The following is a 25,486-nucleotide window of genomic DNA, read 5'->3' on the forward strand; positions in this document are numbered from 1 at the left end:
TTTGACTGGCAGGTTTTTTAGTTTGGTTTTTTTTCCAGGGAGTTCACAAATTTAGTTATCTACTCTTTGACACAACTAGAGCTGACTCCAATGGGTAGATTTGGTTGTTGAGGGAGCAACAGGTGATCCGAGGAACCAACGTGCCAGCCAAACTCAGTGCAACCTCATGCTTGGGAATGCTTTCCTGCGTGAACCATTTGCCTTTCTTGCAACTCCCTTTATAAGCTGCATGAAGTAAGGATGCAGCCCATGCTGGTGAAACACACCACTAATAACTCGCAAAATTGAGGATCCTAACAAGGTACTCTTCACTGAGGTGTGGAGGGTACATGCCGAAAATGGGGAACAGCTGGACCCCCACGGGACTCATCAGCAAGGCAGCGGAAGGAAGAAAGAGGTTTGTACTTGCGGCCCAGTGGTCCCACTCCACACAACCCTCTGCAGGGTACGGCAATTGCTGGCGCAAAAAGAAGATCAAGAGACAGTGAGGAAGGGCAGATTCAGGGAGGGAACCTTCCCCCACCTAAACACAGATCCAAAATTACCTGCTTAAAGTCAGAGACAAAAGGGAACAACTTTCTGGTTTGGAGATTCAATAAATAATTTTTGTGGAAAACTCACTACTTACACTTTGGTTAGATAAACAGCTTAGATTCAGAGTATTTCTATTGGATCATTGATAGAGTTAAGGAATTATTGTCAAAAGCCACAATTGTTTTGGGTTTATTTTCTAAGATAAAATAATAAATGTTTTAAATGTCTTGAATATAAAGTCTCTTCATTTTCTCCCTTGAAATGTTCTTGAACTCTTTCTAGGAAATGTTTAAATTTCATTTTTGGCATGAAATCCAACCAGAATTAAGTCATTTCAAACTAAAGTAACAGAATTCCCACTTTGAGTTAATTACTGATAATCCTATAATACAATTGCACAAATGTTAACCTTTGGTCTTTAGCAATGCGTTTGTTCCATGGCAAGTTAATCCTAGACCAGGTTTTCTGTAGCCACCAGCAAGTTTCTGGCAGAATATTTGACCATTCTTCTGAGAATTGGTGAGTGAATTCAAATGAGTTGGCGTTTAAACAAAGTCCACAAATTCTAAAGAGGCTTGTAGACCGAGCTTTTGGAAGGTCATCCCTGAAAACCTGCTTTGTCCATTTCAAAACAAGTTTTAATGTGTGTTTTAAACCATTCTCATGTTGGGAAATCAACTTATTTCCAAGTTTAAACCATCTGACCCAGATAATTACCATCAAAAAGGATAAGACCCCGAACCCACCAAGGCCCAATACTATACACTAATGGCTGGAACACCAACGTTACCGATCACACAGAAGCAAGTTTTAGATCATCACAGACAGAGAGTGCCAATCAAGAAATAAGCCTCCGCTCCTAAACTGAATACCTCTAAACTCAACTGAAATTTGCAGCTGTCCACATGAACAAGACAAATATCCTCTGGAGAAACTTTTTATGATTAGAACAAACAAAGAGTGAACCGTTTGGCCACAGTGACTATAAGTATGTTTGGATGGGTCAAAGTGAGGCTTTCAAACTAAAAAACAACTGTACCAGCAAGGTGGTGGGCAACATTTTAAGTGGGTCTGTTTTGCAGCAAAAGGTATAATAAAAAGACCATCTCCAAATTCTTAAAAGTAATCTCAAATCAAAGGCTAGATGGATGAAGCTTGGCACAATTGGGGGCTCCAACAGTACAAATATCTAAAAAACACATTTCAACACAGATATTGTAAGGGATATGGCAATGGCAACCTTGACTCAACCATAGAGAAACTTCTTTCAATGCCATGGAAACTAACCCATTTAAATAATCCCAAGAAGAGTGTTCAGATATCCACACAGAATGATACAAGCTTTGTGATGGCTGCAAAAGTGGGGTCAAGGTTTAGGTTGCTAAGGGACATCTAATTAAATGTGGGGTGGAAGGTTATTTTATTGACCCTGTGAGGAATAAAAATTCATTAATAAATTAAAACCTCTGCACCCAATTCTTGTTTTTAAAACTCATCAAAGTTGCTTGTTGTATGATTGTTTCGGTCTGGGAAAAAAAAAAAAAAAACTTCAAATTCATAATTAAAAGTTCGAAATTGAAATGGCTTTAAAGCCCATAATGAGTTTATGAGGGTGAACCGTAAGACCATAACCGTTTCCACTGTAAATTAAAACTGAAACAGAACAAATATTTTATGAATCAGCCAGCATTAAAGTGTTGCTCAAAGCATTTCAGATTATTAAGTTTAATTCAATCCAATCTTTTTTACTAGGAAAAACCATTCAAAAGTCTGTAGTTCTACAGCAACCTGGACACCATAAATGGATTATAAATGTACATCATTATTTAGGGAAAACAGGATTAGTCTGCAACAGTTGATGGATTGTTGTGTCCCATTACGGGATACTCCACTTTTAAGAAGTGCTTTAAGATATTTATCTTAATTGTGACTGTCGAATAGAACCAGCCCTCAAGCTTCAGATATTATAAATCAAAACATCTTTATTAGACCAGGCACAGAGAGGGTTAAACATGGTGCAGGGCTGACATTTGAGGCACCAGAGTGGATTGTTTTGGAAAAAGTTTAATCCTTTAAGGAGATTTAGAAGTGCATGGATTATGATTTTATACATACCCATTCAAAGAAGGCCATTTTTCTTTCCTGACATGCAGTTTGACATGCTTTAAGGGGTTCCCTGAACAACACTTTCATACATGCTTCTCATTCATGTTTGAAATTGATACCACTTGAAGAATTTTTGGCATTTCAATGGGACTGATGACACTGAAGAACCAAAAACAAAACATGACAGACAAACACAGATAAGAAACGATAAACATAAATGGTACAAAGTGAAAATATTTAAGACATAAATGTAACATTCAACAAAATTTACTGCAAACGTTTAAGTTCATCGTACCCATCAGGCATGTGCACGGGTTACAGTCTAGCTGCCCCAACCTGGCTTTGCCGCCGTAGCTGGGCTCGGGAGGTGAGGATTGAAAAGATAAGGGGGATGGGGTCAATGGAGCGGTGGGGGGCTCCAGTAACAGTACTAGAACGGGTCCCGTGGCGGACTCACCGGAGGGGGTTCCGCGGTTATGCTGGGAGGCGTTAGACTGAGGCGGTGCTTGGCTGCTGTGGCTCTGACTGTGCTGGAGGATGTTCAGGCACTCTCCCAGGCAGCTGAGCGTGGCGGCTGACGTCGCTTTGAGCAGCAGCAGGTCCTGGTCCAGACAAGAAAGGGGACCTTTGGCGGGTAGAGAGTCAATGGAGTGGACAAGGTTCTTCTGTTGACCCTCTGCTTGGGACATCACCTGCAACAGAACATTGTCATTAAAATACTACCAACGTTCACATTATTCTGAACACAGGCAGGCTCCAGCTGCTGTTTATATCTTGTAAAACATTTGACTTTTATGCAGGTCTACAGACAAGCAGTGTGGAAGTGTTCTTACAACATCTAGTCAAGTGTACCTAACATTACATGACTATTTAGAAACCCAATTTAAGATAAAAGTAACTCAGTGGGACGATAGCATGCAAGCAGATTTGATTTTTATAGCACCTTTCATGAAATACAGCACAGCATGGGATCAGTTTTCATATGTATTAATCCATGAATCCCAATGAATCTAATTAGTTAGACAGACTAGTTATGTATTGAAGACATACAAACATGCATGACTTTAAATTTTCTGCTTTTAAACTCAGACAAGACAGAAGTTGTCGTCTTTGAAAAACAAACTGCTTAGTCAACCATTTAATCTAGATGCCATTAAATTGGCCTCCAATAATAAAGTAAATAATGAAAAGATAAATTAAAGTAAATTTAAATCCCATATTTAACAGGTCTCTTGGATTTTCTTCTTTCATCTTCAGAATATTGTCAAAATTAAAAATATCCCATCCAGGAATGATGCTGAAAACTAGTCCATGCATTTGTTACTTCCAGGCTGGACTATTGTAATTCTTTACTATCAGGATGTCCACAAAATGCAGTTAAAAGCCTTCAGCTGATTCAAAATGCTGCAGCAAGAGTTCTGATGGAAATAAAAAAAGAGATCATATTTCTCCTATCGTAGCTTCCCTTCATTGTTTTGATTCTGTTTAATAGGAGCTATTCTATTTGTTCCAATTAAAAGTCCTTATGCAGAGTTTTGGAACAACTGTATCCGATAAAAGGACATTTTTGTTAATGCATGTAAAAGTGCATAATAATTGTCTGGATGATACAAAATAAAAGCACAAATAACCATTTCAAGTTCCTGTTCCAAACCAACTTTGTTCATTTGGAGATATTTTTCAAGCCATAAAAAGTCTTGGACGAGCTTTTTTGAGTGACTTTCCAGACATATTGATTGGAAAGGTTTGGATTTACAGCCGAGGTAAAATGTCCAATCTGTTGCCTGATCAGAGGAACATAGCAGTCCGGGGCAATGATCAAACATCTCATCTTCTCGGAGCTCAGCTGTTCCTCTTTCAGGAAATTAAAAAGGAAACTAATTAACCTTTACACTTTTTCTTATCTTGCTAAAATTGGGAACCACCAAGGTTAATTTTTAATTCATCTTTGCTACAGACCACCATTAAAAACTCCGAGCCACATTGTCAAACAGACATTGTTTGACTTGCTGTGTGAACACTTCAGTGTGTTGGGCCTGAGCATCAAAGATTGAGTATGGATGTTTTATAGTCCTTAGAGGACCCATGTTGGTTATTGAGGATGTTTGCTGACGACAAGAAACAAAACGAAATTTGCCTGACCTTTAATGCACGTTTTCACTGCCGACTCATGAATTGTAGATGTAATCATTGGATGGTGTGGTGTTTCATTGTGATTCGATGAGTCATCAAATCCTGGGAATAAAAGCAGTTTGAATGTTGAAATACAAACAATTTTCCATTTATTTTGGGGGACTAATGTTAAAGCTGATAATGAATTCCAATCTAAATGGAAAGTTTTATTCACTTGGGACAGAATGGGTTACAACCTACCCAATAAAGCTGGTAGCTGTTGAGTTCATCCATTTTTCCCCAAACGTGAAATAAAAAATATGCCTGTATTTTCACATCAATTTCACCAAGAAGTCGACACGTTTTTACCTGACTGTTGTGAAGTGCCTTGAGACAACATGTGTTGTGAATTGGCGCTATATAAATAAACTGAATTGAATAGATGAAATTGTCTTTTGTTTTTACATCAGCCGGTACTATATTGGAACAGTAAGGGGGGGGTCTCATCTCTGACTGGTTGTGTTGGTTTCCCACAAGTATTTTCTCACAGTAACTGTGCCTATATTTGTCCTCTCGTGTATATGTGTTAGTTTTGTTCATCAGACTCGCCCCTAGAGTCTCACAGCTGCAAGTCGCTTTCTTTAAAGTGACGTTTTACTGTTCCGGGGCTGCATCTTTTTCACAGAATTGATCATGGTGACATTTTGGCTCCAAGGTGACAGTCTCTTTGCTACTGGCATATTAATACTGAATCCGCTCTCAAACGCAGCTAAAATAAGGAGTCACTTTCTTTTATTTGCTTGTTAACAGCCAATTCTCTGTGTCGAAATGTTTCCTCCTTGCTCTTCTTCCATGAATGTTGACATTGTACAGTCTCTTTCCGGTTATAGAGGCATGCACCTTCAGACTGATGGTTGCAAGAGCCTGCTGTAGGTCCCCTGATGACATTTTAGGGCAGTGGTGTCCACACTTTGCCATGAGGGCCAGATACGTCAAGTTGAGAGCACTCGCGGGTCACAACAATTATTTATTAGCAAACAAAAACAGAAAAATACATTTCTTGTGACATCTTTAGATTTTTATCCGAACAATAACATCATGAAAATTCAGTATTTTAAATGAACAAAGTAGTCTAAATTGCTGTTGAAAGGAAATCTGCAAATTACTGTTGATCCAAATAATGAAAAGGGTTTCCCACAACTGATTATAGAGGCATGCACAACTTATTAAAAACACAAGCACATAATTTCAGGATTGTTAGTCTATGCTTAGCAACAGCAACAGGACATTGGTCAGAGTTTAATCAGCGTGAGGTGAGGAGGTGTTTGGGGTTCTACTAACTACAAAATTAAAAAGGTAAGCAGAAGAATTTTTTGAGAGAGAAATACTTTGGGTTGTACCCAATGTGCAGAAGTGCCCATATGAATCAACTACTTGTGCTAGCAGGCCAGATTTGCTCCTTGAATTGTAAACAAGGGCCAAACAAAGTCATTCAGAGGGTCACAAATGGCCCCCGGACCGCACTTCGGACACTCCTATTTTTGGTCGTTTGAAGACTTCTTTTAGCATCAGGTGTTAACAAAACTGTTCTTAGGGTTAAATTCCTTGGACGGTTAGACTGAAGAAAGTGGGTTTTTTTCGGTTTTTTTTATTACAATATTTTATACTTATATTAATACATCAGACAGGACAAAAAGTAATAAACCAAAATACAAACATCATTTGTCTGTACAGTGGAATGAGTCATTTCTAATTATTTTTAATGGGTATATTTTACTCATTTCTTCCATTACATTTGATTCATTTACAGAAAAATATAAATGATTTTTGAGTTTTTATTGTTTATGTTACTAGAGATATCACTATTGTTACAAGTGATTAAATATCAGTATGTCCAAATATGTTAAACACACACAACATCCATTGGGCTTCTTTATTTTTTAGATGACTGTATATATTGAGGTAAACATTTCAGGCTCTTTTGGTTTCAAAAAACTGCATTTAACCTACATCAAATGGACACATTCGGTTCAGGTTCTGCAAATTGTGTTAGCATAGTCAATACTAGAACATTTAAACTAAAAACAGGCAGCATTAAAGAAATCTGTCACAAAAAAAAAACGTGTTTTTTATTCTAGACTGCATTCAGAGGAAAAGGCTTAAAAACATCCTACAGAGGTCAGATAACCTGAGTGTCATATCAATGGCTTTCGGTAAAACTTAACTGAACTTGTCTGTTTGGAATGCCGTTAGAAAAGAATCTGAAGTTTTTCTTTCACCTCAAAACATAATATATTTTTCAAACAATGAAGGAAAATTGTTGGATTTAGATAGTGGTGTCAGATATTAAAAAAACAAGCACAATGATTAACTGAAGACATAAAATGATCCTGTTATGGTTATTCAGAGAGTAAGGCAACAAATAAGAAACTAAATACAGATGAATGTGACTGCATTCAGAGTTTCTACTAATCATTCACCTTTAACAAAAAAACTACACACAGACATAAATGTCAGTTTCTTTTTTTAACATGCAACACATCCATAGTGTTAGCTGTGCGTAGGAGGTGGCACAACTGAGCAATAAATCCAGCAACATCCTCTCAATCTTAGCTGTAGGCAAAAAGTCTTCCACACAAAGAAACTGCTGTGAGACATCACTAAAAAAAGAAGCAAATAAAACTTTTCTGAACAGAAAAGTTTCTGCAGAAACACAGATCCCTCCCTGTGAGAATTTTTCCAGTCTGACTCACTTATCAGAATCTAAATGGATCACAAAAGGAAGACAACAACGCTGGTTCTCGCTGGCAGGTAATAAGCTTCTCTCAGGGTAATGAATCTAGGTTGTTTATCAGCTTGGAAATGTTCTGTTCATTAATATTGTATGGCTTCACCAACACTTGTTTCCCCACACATACCTCCTGCATCAGTTTACAAAGCTTTCCTGGAGTCCCGGAAAAAATGTTTTGCATTAGGTTGAAGAACATGTCAAAGATGTTTGTGTAAAGGTGTGTAAAGGTTTTTGTTATTTCCTCAGGTCAGATTTTGATATTTTCTGGCAGAAGCTGGCCAAACATTTTAGTTTTCAGGGAGATTTATAAGAGCAACTTTTCCTATGACAAGTCAGCAACCAAAATCATGAACAATTTATTATCAATCGTCCCCTTTCTGACATTAATTATCCTTTTATTCCAAGAGTAACAATCTTATAGTTAACTTGGGACCATTTTGGTATCAGATCAGATGAGAGTCTTCAAACTCAACCGATGAACCCTGTTGTTGGTTTACAGTCTGATTTTTGAGTCAGCTGCACCCACAGAGGTAGCCCATAGCTTGGATGCACACTATAGTGATATTATATCATGAAAGTAGGGCATTTAAGTAGAAGCATGAAAAGGTAATTTCTTCATCTCAAACAATTTATTGAAACAAAAGCCAACAACAGTGGTGGGTATGCCACAACAAAATATCAATGTGTCAATAATGTGTTCATCAATTACAGCTTCACATCAAAGTCTCATGCTGTTAACAAGTTAACCTATTGTCAACTGAGGCATGGCATCCCACTATTCTAGAAGGGCCTCTAGTCATTGAGGTTATGATGTACAGTTATGAGCCTCTAGTTTAAAGAGAAATAAATCCTATTGCTTTTCTAGGGGATTTAGGTCCGGAGAAAGTGCAGGCCACTCCATTTGAGGTACCCCAGGCTGCAGGAACCAGTTCCTAAGGATGCAACCTTGATGAGCTGGAGCATTGTTGTCCCTAAAGGTTGTTCATGCAGAGCCACAATGACTGGGTTAATGATGTCATTCAGGTAGTATGAACTTGTCATTGTACCATTCACAGTGTAGGGCAGTTCTGTATTGACAAGACACAAATGCCCACACTGTAACACCACGACCAACAAAGACTCATTTGGTGACAACTGCGGCTGAGGCATGGCATCTCCGACATTGTTGGCTGGCATTTCTGCTCAACATGAATCTACTCTAATCAGAAAACAGCACTGAGGTTCACTGGTCTCTTGTCCAGCGTAAACGCTCCCTGGCCCACACAAGACCATAATGTCTGTGCCTGGTGGTATGGTCAGGTACTCTTGTAGGTCATCTAGCACGCAGACAAAGCTGAATGGTCTAATGAGTCACCTGGGTGCCTCTCATCTCCCTTAAATGTGCCTGGAGTTGAGTCACATTCATCATCCAGTTCCACAGGCCACCGTTTACAAAGACGCAGTCATCATAGTGTGATGTGGCCAAGGGAAGTCCTCTTCTATCCCTTTCTGTGACCCTTCCAGTCTCTCTGTTGCAACCTGCTGATGACACTCTGTGAAACTCTAAATTCAGTAGCCAACTCTGAGAACATCCTGGTTGAAGCCTCACAATATCAAGGCACAGTTGATCAATTGTTAGGGATCATCCTGGTCTCATGATGCCAAAATGTGAACAACATGAGGAGGACTGTTTAAATATCAATTCTTATTGAACCAGGAAATGTTTTGCTCCATTCATGTATCAACCACTTTTGTCGTTAAGCTCGTTAGAGAACAGCAAGTTGTGCAAAATGTACTGAAACACTGAACAGCTTAACATGTGCGTTCAAAAGTTTAGAGAAGGTCACAAGTTCATCTGTTAACGCTGTAGTGCATTTTAACTTCATCCTGAAAATTCACATGAAAGCCGATTATCCCAACCTTTTGAGTAGTGTACAAGTAAAGGTCATTTCATCAGGTCACCCTTTAAATCTTGATGAAGATGAAGTTGTACCTATCACTATATTATCCCATTTAATGTGGAAAAGGTTTTGTTGCCTTGTTTAAATCTGTATTTTTTCCTGAGGGAAAGAACATTTTTTGCATGTTGGGAACTAAGTTTGAGACCAGAATGCTGGTCAGGAAGTCACATCCATAGTTCACACAAAGCATCATGGGTTACCTAGAAGCATTTTCTACTGAAGTAGGGTGTGATTTTTAGCAGCAGTAGACAACATTTTTCATCTTGTAAGAAAATCATTAGTCATTAGTTTGAATTGGCGGTGTGTGAGCAACAGGCTCAGTGCAACCCAACCTGGCACTCTCATAACCAAAGATACAACAAATATCAGTCCATGTAGGAGATTGTCTTAGATAATTGTGCAATTGAATGATCTTATTAATATCCTCTTTCCAGCCTGAGCTACTTCAGATCTCTATCCTTTTTCCCTCCTTCTCAACTTTTTTCTGAGTGGGAAACTAATAATAGGGGCATAATTTGTATGCTGCTTTTCTCTGGTGTTTTTGTTGTGCAGTCTGACATCGATTTAATCTCTCCTCCAATAGTCTTACACAGGGTTTCATGATTTCATTAAATGCATTATTGTATAAGATAATGCCAGTGAACACAATGATACAGCTGAGCCAAGCTGCAGGTACATCAGCTCCAAGTTATAACGGACTAACATACGTTTGAGATGAGAAACGGTGAGTATTATTACTAATCCACCAGTTAATTCTTTTATTGGAGTATAGAACTGCTTTATTATGACAAGCAGCTGCACTCTAAAATTAAAGAAAATTAGGGATATTAAAGGCTTCTGAGCACAGCAACAATGCAACATTAAAATGCACTCAGAAAAACAAACAATCAGAAGTTTAATTGCATCTTTGTGGCACTCATAATGCAGCAAATCAGAACCTGCCTTAAGGTCCATTACTCACTGAAGGGGTCATTAGTGTGGGCAATCCAAGTTGAAGTGTAAATTTGTTGCTATGCAACTATAAGAAATTCAAGGAAAAACAAACCATCCTCAGATATAACACAGCTCACTGGCTTTTATAGTGTTCAGTAAAATTAAGCCACTTTTCTTGATGTAAGCAAATCATGACATTTTTACACACAGCTTGAAAAAATTTATTATTATTAAACTTTGAGCCAAGGGACACAAACCTAAAGGATGCACATAAAAAAATTTAAAAGATAGGCGAAGCAAATTTGACATAAAGCAATTTAAAAAAAAGATACAACTTGACTGAGCAAAGCATGAGAGGTTGAAGCATGAAAGGTTCAAAGGATCCAAGTGCAAAAAGACAGGAAATAAATTTTGGTACAGATGCAGCATTTAATAAAAAGGGATGGCTTAATAAAATAGATCAGGGCAGCAAATACAACATATTAATAAAAACATGAAGACTACAGAAATACTAGAAGGAAGCATAACATACATATTCAAGAGGATTTGATGAAACCAAGAAATAATACTTGACTTTGGTTACTAGATGGAGAACAAGTGAGCTGATTAATCCCAACATTTTATACAAGAATCTGAATTTGTTACTCAAAAGGTAGTAAGAACAGGAGGAGTGTTCTCTCTAGCCAGGACACTTCACAAGAACGTTCCAACAGAACTCCTGGGAAGTCCTTCCACTTCAGCATTTGTATATAGACTACCAGTCAAAAGTCTGGACACACCTTTGTCATTCAATGGCTTTTCCTCACTTTTTAACCTTCTACATTGTAGATACAAAGTGAAGACCTCAAATTTATGAAACAAAAGTATATAGATTGATGTAGCAAACAAAACAAAATGTAAATAGCTGTAAAAATGTACTCTTAGATTTTAGATTCTTCAAAATAGCCCTCCTTTGCTTTGGACTCTTGAAATTCTCTCAACGAGCTTCTTGAGGTCATCCCCAGAAATTGTTTTCCAACCGTCTTGAAGAAATTCCCGAAAAGGTTTGTCCAAACATTTGATTGGTAGTGCATATGATGCTACCATGATGTTGCAAAAGCAAAATGCAAGGACCCCTAAACCAGGGATCCAAGAACAGGAGGATGGCATTTGTTCTGCTCTTCGTGCGATTCCTGCAGTCCTGTGAAAGAAAAAGTTTCTGTTTTTGATGAGCATGTCCAGACATTAAAAGGAAAGAATTGTTCTCCCTCTCCGAGGGATGCAAGAAACGAAAGACATCATTCAACAGAGTCGTTTGAACTTTTTCTGCGGAGAGAAATGTCTGGTTACAAATTTAAAGTGGCCGTGATTATTCTATTGACATATGTTACCGTGGCTGTATGGCGACTTTAAAATATTCATTGTTGTATTGTCCAGGCCAAAGACTGAGTTTATGATTACTTTCTTAGACTGAACAGCGCTACATGTTTACAGCAAAGGCAGATCCCACTGCTTTTCCAACCACTTCCACAAACACAGTGCTCTCTGAAGCCAACAAGACCAATGATGTTTCCAGGAATAGACGGTACCCAATCATCTATCTGTGTGTGGAAGCGAGCGTGCAGTTGAGCTGCTGCAGCGAGAGTTGAAGTGTCGGACAAGCTGGCTGAGGAGAGATGGTCATGTGATCTGACTCCCAGCATCTCACAAAGAGCGGCGAGACAGATTTACACACAGAGACACAGATGGATGGAAGGTGACAGCATGACAGAGCCCTCAACACTCAACACAGGACCTCTCTGATGTGTTGCTACGTCAATGCTGCTTCCAGAGGTTTTAGAGCTACAACACTTGTCAGTTCTAAGATTTTAAACCCTAACTGGACCTGCACTCTGAGGTGCTTTATTTTACTATGAAAGCATATGTCAAATAAAAGCTATGATTAACATGTCTGAGCAAATAATATAAAGCTACATATACATTTTGATAATATTCATAAAATTACGAGAATCTTAAGAGTGATGTAGAAAATTGTTTTGATAATTTCTAAGGTCCTCCTAATTAATTCTTCTGCCAAGTATCCTCTTCTTACTCATAAGGGTATAGACTAAGATATAATTCATTGTATAAATGAAGGAATATTTTAACAGAGGTCATAGTAAAGAAATACAAAAATTTGTTGCAATAGTCGATAATTGTTTACTTCCAATTGAATAACATCCCCCAAATTGTGAAAGTCCTGAATAAATACAACGCCAAACACTCATGAGTCACTTCTTATGATAATTATCCTTAAACATTATTAACTCCGAAGAGGTTTATATTCAGTGTCTGAGGGTGCCTGGTGGTTTATTTAATGTCATTTTTATCAGGTTTGCAAACAGTGTGATTATATGACCAGTGCACTAGCCATTCTGGATTATTATATAACCATTGGGCTTGCGATGGGTTAATCGCATACTCTGCATTGTCGCTGCGTCATCCCTTAATGGAAACAACTCCGCACACAGCTGATTAAAACCAATGAGGTGGGTTTTTAAGCTTGTGCATGTCATCAACACAAGTCATTACTGCACCGCTTTGGTGTGGAGAGCTTTGGTTAATAATTTGCTTTAGTATCTTCATTTTTTCTTGTTACTCATAATCTTGTTACTTTGAATAAAAACATTACATCCAAAATAACACACTCAATAAATACAGGATTTTTGAAGCCTAAAGAACAAAAATATGAAAAATATGTTATTGTATAATTACAGTACAGATGATTTATTTAAAATTTTACATAAAAATCTGTAGATCTGTTGATAGTCCATTGTGTGAAGAGCAGATAACTGAGATATGATTATTCTGAAGGCATGAACACTTAATGTTGTCCAATTGTAATCGGATCAGCCGGGACGCATGTTTATGCCAGGTCTGACAGGAACTGAGATGCAACTCTAAAGTAACAGTAACAGTCTAACATTCAACAATAAAGTGTTGTTTCTGAATAGTATCAGCCACAGTGATCTGAAAAAAAGGATACAAAACATTTTAGTGATGCTGCTGATGGACCACAAATCCACTGCATGATCAACAAAGCCCAGCTTTCTGGTCTCCACTGAGCACAGGTCTGTTTAAATCAGGGCAAACAGGCTCCCTTGGTTCTGTTAAACGTGTCAGGAAAGTTTATTGGTCTGGTAAGAACAGATGAAGAAAAAATTTGAAATGACGAAGAGCAGGAGGCAGGAAGCTAAATGATGGCACAGTGGAATCAGGTCACACCGAGCAGGGACCCAGTTCTTCTGAACCAAAACAGTGAGAATATAAATCACAAAGAGCCTTTTTCGGTTTGTCTTGAAGGAACCCAACACACACTAAGGGAGCGCTAGTTTTGCTTAACGATTACACATTCGACATGTTCTTTATTAAAACTGTTCGCTCTTGAGACATATTTTCCACTTATGCTGATCATTAGTTGCTTCCTTTCTGTCATTTAGTGAATCTTTGAGGCAAGATATTTTAAACAGAACCCCTTGGAGCTGCAGCGTTGCACACACACAGAGAGACGATTAATAACTTCCGCCCAGGCAGCAGAAGAAATCATGAAAGATAGCGCTCAGCTTGAAAAATCAATGGTCGTTTACAAGAATTAAGTAGAGAAACATAACGGTAAACATCGAGTTTTTAAAAACACTATCTAATTGTGCTGCACTTCACTAAAAGGCAACAGTGATCCAAAGTGAAAAGATTTGCTTCTTTTCCCTCTGCGTGAAAAATGCCTCATTTTGTTGGGACCAAACAAAGCTGCTTTGTCACTTTTTGAGACAGGTAGAATATGATGATCTGATATCTAGAGATAAGAGTTTTTGCCCGTGAACTCAAGGCCATTAGGCTAAAAACTTTGCCTACAAAGTGCCTGAACACGAGATATAAAGACAGGTGTGCCTTAAAGCTGTAGTGATAACCTTTCAGACATAAAGCTTCTCTTACACTCTACCTTCTTTGTCATCTATGCTTCCAGATCGAAAGACATATTCAGGCTAGACGTTTTTCAGGCTTTCTGAAGAACTGCTGAACAGATCTGTGTTATTGCAAATTTTCTTTCCATTCCTTGTACCGAACCATGACTGCATATGGTGCAGTTTTTCCTTAATTCAATTCAGAAAGTGGATAAATAGAGGACCACAGCAGAAGTGTTGACCCCAAAAATACTCAAACCCAGATAATCAGTGTCCAAAAGTCATGTCTTTACAACGTAGGTCTACTAAATGCCTAAAAGCTCCTTGAGAAGAATCTTTGTGGAGCTAAAATACTTTGTTTTTGTTCTGCACAGAAATACATCTTGTGACAGAGCCACTAAGAGGTCAAAAAAGCAATTTAAACATGGCTCTTTGTGAACTTGTCTATTGCAAGTATGCAACACTGTTTTTACCCTTCAGATAAAAAGTGTTTTATTAAATGAATTATTCATAATTCAGAGCTACATGGATAATAAATACCTTTTAGAAAGGCTGGAGTGCTTTTAAAAAGGATCACAAAGTCCGACTGTTTGGAGTCAGACTTTGACTCTTCTCCTAAGTATGCACAGGTATGTGGTTTTTTTCTGTAATGTAAAAGTTAAAGGTTTGACCAACCAAAACACTAGGGACCACATCGTTGACTTTACTCAATCAACTATACAAAATATTCCAAAACATGTATAAGCAACATCTTTCTGATCAAATACATTACAAATAAAAGGTCACAGATATCATGCACAACAACATTTTCATTTAGTGTTTTAAGGTTCAACAAGAACATGTCAGAAATGATCTTGTGGGAATTTAACTCTGCCCATTCAGCTTGAATATTTCTTCACAAGTACTGTCGTCTATCCTAAGCAGTCAGGAAGGTTTTCCCTTCCTTCCTGACTGCTTAGTCATCTCATCTCCATAAGTCAACAGCACCACACACAGACCCCTGGAAATAATCCAAAAAGCACATTCTGTATCCAAACAAAACATTGAAAGCAAAAAAAAAAAAAAAAAGTTTTTTGGACTCTTTTATGAATGTGTCATTTTTACTTCATAAAAAACTAACAATCTATTGCAATTAATCACCTAAAACTAACCAAAGACAGCTCATTAAGACGTGACAGAGAAAAATGATCTTCTCCCAGAAGATAAGTAAAGAAGGAAGAATGACTCCATGTTCAGAAGCTGGAACAGACAAATCTGATGATGGAGGCAGAGAAAATTTATGAGGATTTGAAATTCTAACTTAGTTCCATCCATAGGCAAACTCCCAGGAAAGAGGTTTTTAATCAGCGTCTAAAAGCCTTGCAAGTGTTTCATCGCCTGAAAAGGTGCGAAAGACATCTAAATATCGAAAAAAGGTTTAATGCTCCATATATTCTGGGATAATCTGGGAAATTCTCTCTAATATTAAATGTTTTGTATCACTCTCACTTAGATTTGAGGTAGTATGAGATTCTTTCAGTATAATTACTGATATAAATCCACATTTTCATTGCATTACAGTATTAGGAGAGGTTTAAAATAAAAATATAGAGCATGATCTAACTGATTTCAGTAAAACAATTTCCCAACAAGCTTGTAGCTTGTCAATTGTTGTTTTAAAATAAAAATTACCTTAGAGGGCAAATACCAGAAAACCTAAAAGGCTAAAAAAATGAAATAAATCACAACATTCTTATCAAAGCAGATAATTATGAAACACACCTTTCTGAGACAAAAAGGCTTTTTGAGTTATGCCCACTAAAACAAAAAAAGACCTACCTATATGAAAGATGTCTGTAGTGGTTCAGTCTGAAAACCTATACCACTAATCATGGAGCAGACTGGTTTCCTGATTAAAAACAGAAACATTCTGAATGCTTATTGGGACACAAAAAGGATGGAGTGAGCATGTTTTGCTACAAAGATTATCTATATGGGTGAACTCACTGTAAGTAAACAAGTGAACAAGATTGATTTCTAAACACCCACAAAAACAGACAGTTAGAAACAGGATTATAAAACAACTGAAACTTTGTATTGTATTTAGGAGGAAGAAAAACCCAAAGCTGAGGGAATAGGACACAGCACATTTCATGCCACGGCCATGGCAGACAGCTCAAGCAGGGACTCAACAGCCAGTCCGCCGAGGCAAGTGTGTCATGTGAGCATGAAGTTTTAAATTGCAATGGCTGGCAGAATTTCAGTCTACTAGAACTGTGATTTTTGTCACAAGAGGTCTTTCACTATACAAATAAACCTTCACCACTTTGGTGATTTACAGGCAGACTAGGCTCACCATAAGCATTTTTTAATTCCCCCATAGGGTGCTGGTTTGTTCTGTCTCCAAGCTACTAGTCTCAGAAAACAGTTCTACTGGTCCTTCTCAAAGTATTAGCATATTGTGATGAAGTTCATTATTTTCCATAATGTCATGATGAAAATTTAACATTCATATATTTTAGATTCATTGCACACTAACTGAAATATTGCAGGTCTTTTATTGTCTTAATATGGATGATTGTGGCATACAGCTCATGAAAACCCAAAATTCCTATCTCACAAAATTAGCATATTTCATCCGACCAATAAAAGAAAAGTGTTTTTAATACAAAAAACGTCAACCTTCAAATAATCATGTACAGTTATGCACTCAATACTTGGTCGGGAATCCTTTTGCAGAAATGACTGCTTCAATGCGGCGTGGCATGGAGGCAATCAGCCTGTGGCACTGCTGAGGTCTTATGGAGGCCCAGGATGCTTCAATAGCGGCCTTTAGCTCATCCAGAGTGTTGGGTCTTGAGTCTCTCAACGTTCTCTTCACAATATCCCACAGATTCTCTATGGGGTTCAGGTCAGGAGAGTTGGCAGGCCAATTGACCACAGTGATACCATGGTCAGTAAACCATTTACCAGTGGTTTTGGCACTGTGAGCAGGTGCCAGGTCGTGCTGAAAAGTGAAATCTTCATCTCCATAAAGCTTTTCAGCAGATGGAAGCATGAATGCTCCAAAATATCCTGATAGCTAGCTGCATTGACCCTGCCCTTGATAAAACACAGTGGACCAACACCAGCAGCTGACACGGCACCCCAGACCATCACTGACTGTGGGTACTTGACACTGGACTTCTGGCATTTTGGCATTTCCTTCTCCCCAGTCTTCCTCCAGACTCTGGCACCTTGATTTCCGAATGACATGCAGAATTTGCTTTCATCCAAAAAAAGTACTTTGGACCACTGAGCAACAGTCCAGTGCTGCTTCTCTGTAGCCCAGGTCAGGCGCTTCTGCCGCTGTTTCTGATTCAAAAGTGGCTTGACCTGGGGAATGCGGCACCTGTAGCCCATTTCCTGCACACGCCTGTGCACGGTGGCTCTGGATGTTTCTACTCCAGACTCAGTCCACTGCTTCCGCAGGTCCCCCAAGGTCTGGAATCGGCCCTTCTCCACAATCTTCCTCAGGGTCCGGTCACCTCTTCTCGTTGTGCAGCGTTTTCTGCCACACTTTTTCCTTCCCACAGACTTCCCACTGAGGTGCCTTGATACAGCACTCTGGGAACAGCCTATTCGTTCAGAAATGTCTTTCTGTGTCTTACCCTCTTGCTTGAGGGTGTCAATAGTGGCCTTCTGGACAGCAGTCAGGTCTGCAGTCTTACCCATGATTGGGGTTTTGAGTGATGAACCAGGCTGGGAGTTTTAAAGGCCTCAGGAATCTTTTGCAGGTGTTTAGAGTTAACTCGTTGATTCAGATGTTTAGGTTCATAGCTCGTTTAGAGACCCTTTTAATGATATGCTAATTTTGTGAGATAGGAATTTTGGGTTTTCATGAGCTGTATGCCAAAATCATCTGTATTAAGACAATAAAAGACCTGAAATATTTCAGTTAGTGTGCAATGAATCTAAAATATATGAATGTTAAATTTTCATCATTACATTATGGAAAATAATTAACTTTATCACAATATGCTAATATTTTGAGAAGGACCTGTACATTCCTCCGCCTCCCTGGATAAATGGCCATATAAATCCACACTTTGTAAACTTAAATTCTTGCTGAAGACTTTGCCAGCACTGCTTTTTTCTTAAGTAGCCAATGAAGCATGCATGATCCTTGAGTTTGGTATTTGAAATGTCATCACTCATCTGCAACTTCAGACAAATAAATTAATATGACTATCTTGAGTTACAAGCCTGAACACTAAGGAAATGTAAAGGTTTCCACACTAAGAGTGTCCATGTTCATTAGTCGCAAAAGCCAGGAACAGTGATGAAGTATTTTCTGTAAGTATAAGAAAAACCAATGCCAGCTGACTGGCAGTGGCAGCATCAGGTGGGGGAGGGGCAGAGCTTTAAACTATAGGAACCATATGACTAAAAGGCTTTAATTTAACTTTTGAAAACCTCGATATACGTTGATACAGGCAACATGGCCTATAGTCACTGACCACTTTCAACCCCTTTCTCTCACTGATATTTATTTGACTTTTTCTTGGGATCACTCTGGTGTTGGTGACAGGCCTGTCAGGGAATCATAAAATGTTATGTTACTCAACTTTTTTTAAAATTTAGGATTAAAACTATTAGTCTGTCTCTGCAGAAAAAGGAAAGATTTCCAACTTTCTTCCAGCTTTTGTACAAGTATGCATTTTATATATATATGTATGTATATATATATACAGAGGTTGGACAATGAAACTGAAACACCTGTCATTTTAGTGTAGGAGGTTTCATGGCTAAATTGGATCAGCCTGGTAGCCAGTCTTCATTGATTGCACATTGCACCAGTAAGAGAAGAGTGTGAAGGTTCAATTAGCAGGGTAAGAGCACAGTTTTGCTCAAAATATTGAAATGCACACAACATTATGGGTGACATACCAGAGTTCAAAAGAGGACAAATTGTCGGTGCACGTCTTGTTGGCGCATCTGTGACCCAGACAGCAAGTCTTTGTGATGTATCAAGAGCCACGGTATCCAGGGTAATGTCAGCATACCACCAAGAAGGACGAACCACATCCAACAGGATTAACTGTGGACGCAAGAGGAAGCTGTCTGAAAGGGATGTTGGGGTGCTAACCCGGATTGTATCCAAAAAACATAAAACCACGGCTGCCCAAATCACGGCAGAATTAAATGTGCACCTCAACTCTCCTGTTCCACCAGAACCGTCCGTCAGGAGCTCCACAGGGTCAATATACACGGCCGGGCTGCTATAACCAAACCTTTGGTCACTCATTCCAATGCCAAACGTTGGTTTCAATGGTGCAAGGAGCGCAAATCTTGGGCTGTGGACAATGTGAAACATGTATTGTTCTCTGATGAGTCCACCTTTACTGTTTTCCCCACAGAGAGTTACGTTATGGAGAAGCCCCAAAGAAGCGTACCACCCAGACTGTTGCATGCCCAGAGTGAAGCATGGGGGTGGATCAGTGATGGTTTGGGCTGCCATATCATGGCATTCCCTTGGCCCAATACTTGTGCTAGATGGGCGCATCACTGCCAAGGACTACCGAACCATTCTTGAGGACCATGTGCATCCAATGGTTCAAACATTGTATCCTGAAAGCGGTGCCGTGTATCAGGATGACAATGCACCAATACACACAGCAAGACTGGTGAAAGATTGGTTTGATGAACATGAAAGTGAAGTTGAACATCTCCCATGGCCTGCACAGTCACCAGATCTAAATATTATTGAGCCACTTTGGGGTGTTTTGGAGGAGCGAGTCAGGAAACGTTTTCCTCCACCAGTATCACGTAGTGACCTGGCCACTATCCTGCAAGAAGAATGGCTTAAAATCCCTCTGACCACTGTGCAGGACTTGTCTATGTCATTCCCAAGGCGAATTGACGCTGTATTGGCTCGAGAGCAGGAAATACCATTCACACCAGGGTAGCGGGAGCCTGCACTCTAATAACAACAGAATTTCACTGCTAGCTTCTTATCTCATTTCCTATTGAACACATCCAAATTTACTGTTGTCAACTTCTCTGATGGTGTTAGACCTCACCAAGAGCAGAAGAAAAGGTAACATAGAAGAAAAGGTAAACAGGCATTTATGAATGTGGTTTGAAACAACCATCTGTTAAATATAGTTTAACATAAGTTAAATATAAGAGTATCTCTAGTAATCCAGTATTTTCTTAAAGCAGAATACAGAACTGTTTGATTATCTTCTAAAAGATGAACAATAATTGGTTTTGTGACAATGTGTGCATTTTTATTTCTAATTTTTTCATTGCACGATACTAGCATGTCAAACCAGCTTTATACTCTGGAATGAGAAAAGTCATGGGAAAAAAGGTACACTCAATTCAAGGGTTTTACATATCAGCACCTAATGAAAACAATTTAACAAGCTCTGAAAATACTTAAATCTGAAGTGTACAAAAATGCATAATTTCCACTATCTAAAGCAATCACGAAGAAGCTGTATGTGGAAAAACTAAGTACACCCAATGATTCAGAACCTCCATTAGCAGCATTAACTTGAAGGTTTGTTTTATGACTATCAGTCACATTGTTTGAGAAATGTTACCCCCCTCCGCCTTACAACATTGCTCCATTGCCTGCGTGACCCAGTTTGAGTTGGACAGATGGTCTCACATTTGATTCTAGAACACTTTTGGCATATACAAGAGTCCATGTTTGACCCAATCATTGCAAGGAAGCTCTGTCTTGCTACTGATAGCTGGTATAATGTGTTTGTGCAGATAAGCTGTGATTGCTTTTCTCCAACATTGAATCTGTGGATTACAACAAGAAACCTGTACTTTGATCTCATTTATTAAAAGGACACTGTTCCAAACGTCTTGTGGTAGGAAAGAGATATCTCCATTACTATTTTCCTTATTTTCCACTGATCTTAACACCTATTTGAACATTTAACATTGTAATTGTAGATTCTGAGATTTCTCTGACTGGACCATCAGACCTGAAGGTGTATTGGCTGGAACATCCACTACCAGGAACAGGGGCGGCTGTTTTAAAAGTTCTCCAACTATAAACAATCTCTCACAGTAGAATAATGAGCTTTAGATTGTTTAAAATTTGACTTTTAACATTTCAAGATTGATGAACAGTAGAAATTACTGTCTTGCTGAGGTCTTTTCACCCTGACATGGTGTTAACACAAACCTGTATGCTCCAGGAGAGAAAACTGTCAAAAGATATGTATAGAAGCAGCTAGGGTGTTCTTAGTTTTTCACACATCATTTTTAGAGTAGTTTTTGTTTGATAATTACTATGCAATTTGTTGCCGTTTTGAACACATAGTTTAATAAATATAGAATCTGGTAAAAGACCAGTTGAGTATAATACTTAAAACACTAGAATTGAAAAAGGGTGTACTTTCTTTTCTCCATACATATACCTCATATACATGTGTATCACCTTTTTTAAAAGAGAAAATTTTTTTGATGTGTGAGAACCAAATTGTCGATTATTTCTGTAATAAAATGTACATATTTGAAGTTAAAGTTGATTCAAAAAGTCCACATGAATCCAGCTAACTTACAGCAAACAGTTAAAGACAACCCTTGAAATAAACAGGTCTCTGTCCTGCTGACCTGTGTGCTTTCTATGCATTTATCAACAGGTTTTGTGACACTAAATATAGCTCAGTGTAGTATTACTATTAACAAAAAAGCTTCAAGCACAGTTCCCATAAACCTGCAAACCAAACAGCAACTTCATCTTGCTTTGCCTTTTTGTGAACTGTACTCTGAATTTCCAGTTGTAGCACCATGAATCAAACTGAGCTGCTGCTGCTGTGAAATGTGTGTGTGAACAGCAGCTGGGGAGAAAGTCCGGACCTCGTTCTCCACACACTCTCTGATCTCTCAATGTCAAAACAGCTTAGTTGCTAAAGAACAGTAAACCAGTGAATCCTTCCAGATCTCTTTCTGCAGACAGTGTTCAGCAACACTCAAAGACGTTTCGCATCTTGTGCCTGGTAATCTGTGAAAGGTATTAGCATTTACTGCGGTGGAATACATATATATATATCTGAATAAATACATATTGCTCTCCAAACTGTCCTTTGCTATATTAATATTGCACACTCTGATGTTGCAATGACAATATTATCACAATATGTGCCACAGTCTAAAATAAAACTATTCCTTATGAACTGAATTTAAATGCATCAACGAAAAAAACGCTTGGGGCTACAATTGATACTCTATCATGATCACTACTCCTCTTGAAAAAACAAAAACAGACAGGTCAGGGGACATGATGTTAAATTTGAAAAGTACCTATCAATTTAAAAATACAAGTAGTTTGCACTGATGCCCCTTTTTGGGTTTATAATGTCTAACTTTCGTCATGAGGAGCAGAGGAATGAACAGTCTACATATGAATGAAATGAAGTCTGCTTTAACCAGCTCAAATTACAGCCTGTTGAACTGAATCTAATGTCTGTATTGACAGACCTTTTGCAAAACTGCTTAAGAAAAATCTATCAAAAACAAGAAAATATTGCTGCTTTTAATTACAACAGCGACCGTGAACAATAGCAAAGCTGCCATGAAAGAGACAGAAGGGAAGCTCTGGAAGCTTAAGCCTAAAATGAACATGAAGAAGTCCCTAGTACACCCGGAATAATGTGTGAGGAGGTGGGGGGAAACACTGAAAAAACAAGCAGAAGCATTGCTGACTGGTTGATGTAAACAGCTTGTGAATTAACAGTAGAGCTGCATAATACTTTGAATCCATAATATATGTGACTCGTTAAACTGGCGTTATTGCTCACACTTACACTATATTTTTAGTGGCTGATTACTAAACCCTACAGAGGTTGGTGGGGACATAGTGTAATAGTAAAGAAACAAGAGTCAGAAAAATGTGGGGTTTTCATAATCAATATTCTCATGGCACTTTCATCAATGGTATCGCAGCGGAATATTTTCCTGATTTTGCGCAGCTCTATTAAAAAGGACGATTAAAAGTTTTCCTTCTGGTACAAATATTTCTAGCAATGATGTCCTCTTAAACTTTATATGTTTTAATCTGTAATGCAATGAACCTTTTGTTCAAGCTGTAATCAACTTACTTCTTGCAACTTTCCATGTTGCATCCTTAAAATCGTACAGTAAATGCCCAATGTAATTATATAAATAAGACAAAAGCCCCAGCCTTCAATTTAGTATGTCACAGTATAATCAGAAGAAATATTAACCACATCAAAACAGGCAAAAGGGGAGAAGCATCAGAAAAAAAAAAAAACAATCAAGGAACAGCAAAACACTTGTGCTGATGAGTCTAGTGAAGGGCAATATAGCAGTAAACTGGTTCAGCTTGTGGGTCAAACGTTTTATCCACCAGATCGTTTATTTTCTTCTGTCCTTACCCATTTCTCCTTTAAAATAAAACAATGCATTTGAATGTGCCTTTTTTGCCTGTGTCACCCACCTCCTTGACCTCCAGGAGCTGTCCTGGATACTGACTATTAGCCCGCCGAGCTGCAGCTGGAGACTTGTGATGGGTGATGGTGACGATGTTGCTGGGTGAGGCTGAGTGACCCTGATCCCTCTGGGAACTTGGGGATGAAGATGGAGTTAGGTGGGGGAGGAGGGAGAAGCTACGTGTCCGACCAGATGATGAGGAGCCCTGGGGGAGGAGAAGGGGGAGGTGTGAGACAAAGAGGAAGGGAGAGACTGAGTTATGTAGGAATTTCTGTCAGGAAGTTTTTAATAAATTTAAAGTTTGCTTTAGGTCCAATTTGTCCAGGAAGTCTAAGTTTTCCAACCTACAGCAGGTTAAACAGAAAATCAGATACCCTGAGAAATCTTGGGAAAAAAAAAAAAAAACATTTGTTTTCACATTTCTATTTGTACAAAACTGTCCTTCAGTGAATTACAAAACACTTGATTTCATTTTTATTTATATGTAAAACGTATGCAAAGCCAAATAGCCAAGAGTCTTTAACATGATATAGCGATTCTGGTTGGATAACAAGCATCTTAAGCCTCTTAACCACGGCAGAGGGAAAACATGCATCAGGTAACAACAGATGGGAGAACTTCCTTTAAAACAGGAAAAGACTCAAGGAAAGTACAGTATAACTGTCTCGGAAACAGAGTTTATCCTATCTATTCATTGTTTTAACATAAAAACAGTATTTGTTTCTCATTACTGATCTGTGCCCATATTTATTAAACGTCTGATAAATACTCTTAACAATGCTAGTAAGAATGGAATTAAGTGTACAAAAATATCTTGGCTCAGAGCTGTGCTTAGAGGTTAGTCTCACTTTAAGTGAACTGTAGGACTAAATGTTCAGGGCCAGTCTCAGAACCGATTTATAACATGTTGCTGGGCCACAAAACTGATCCTGGATATCCTGGATATTTAGAAAACCCCAGGCAGGGACCAATCACTGAATCTGATTTCTCATTTAAGAATATTCTCAGATAAATTTTAAAATAAAATTGTGAAAATCTTAGGTTCACATTCAACACAATGTTTTGTTTATTTTTTTATGAGGAATGTCTGAAATAATCTAATATATTCATGTAGTAAATTAAAGACAAGCAGTTTCCTGTTTGTTTCAACTATTTATTGCTGACTAACGTGAACCATGTGGTTGTTAAACTGACTTGTGTATATAAAGCCATGGATTCTAAGAGGCAACCCAACTGGATAGAAATGGAAAAACTAACACTTGTTGAGTTTTGAAGAAAGAAAGCATATTATAGGAGGAAAGTTCAGTTCTGCTTTAACTACACTCACCGGCCACTTTATTAGGTACACCTTGCTAGTACCGGGTTGGACCCCCTGTTGCCTTCAGAACTGCCTTAATCCTTGGTGGCATAGATTCAACAAGGTACTGGAAACATTCCTCAGAGTTTGGTCCATATTGACATGATAGCATCACACAGATGCTGCAGATTTGTTGGCTACATCCATGATGAGAATCTCCCGTTCCACCACATCCCAAAGGTGCTCTATTGGATGAGATCTGGTGACTGTGGAGGCCATTGGAGTCCAGTGAACTCATTGTCATGTTCAGGAAACCAGTCTGAGATGATTCGTGCTTTATGACATGACGCGTTATCCTGCTGGAAGTAACCATCAGAAGATGGGTACACTGTGGTCATAAAGGGATGGACATGGT

General features: G+C 38.5%; 1 protein-coding gene across 1 annotated transcript in view; it reads right to left on the bottom strand.

Annotated features, from left to right (window-relative positions):
• The window catches only part of LOC124879942 (oxysterol-binding protein-related protein 10), a 140,692-nt gene that overhangs the window by 57,385 nt on the left and 57,821 nt on the right, over positions 1-25,486 (bottom strand). The window contains exons 5-6 of the mRNA XM_047384804.1: positions 23,782-23,979; positions 3,098-3,332 (exon numbers count right to left, since the gene is read on the bottom strand). Of these exons, the coding sequence (XP_047240760.1) occupies positions 3,098-3,332; positions 23,782-23,979 (433 nt within the window). The remainder of the gene's footprint in view (positions 1-3,097; positions 3,333-23,781; positions 23,980-25,486) is intronic.

This window comes from Girardinichthys multiradiatus, chromosome 13 (genome assembly GCF_021462225.1).
Source record: "Girardinichthys multiradiatus isolate DD_20200921_A chromosome 13, DD_fGirMul_XY1, whole genome shotgun sequence".
Taxonomy (NCBI): domain Eukaryota; kingdom Metazoa; phylum Chordata; class Actinopteri; order Cyprinodontiformes; family Goodeidae; genus Girardinichthys; species Girardinichthys multiradiatus.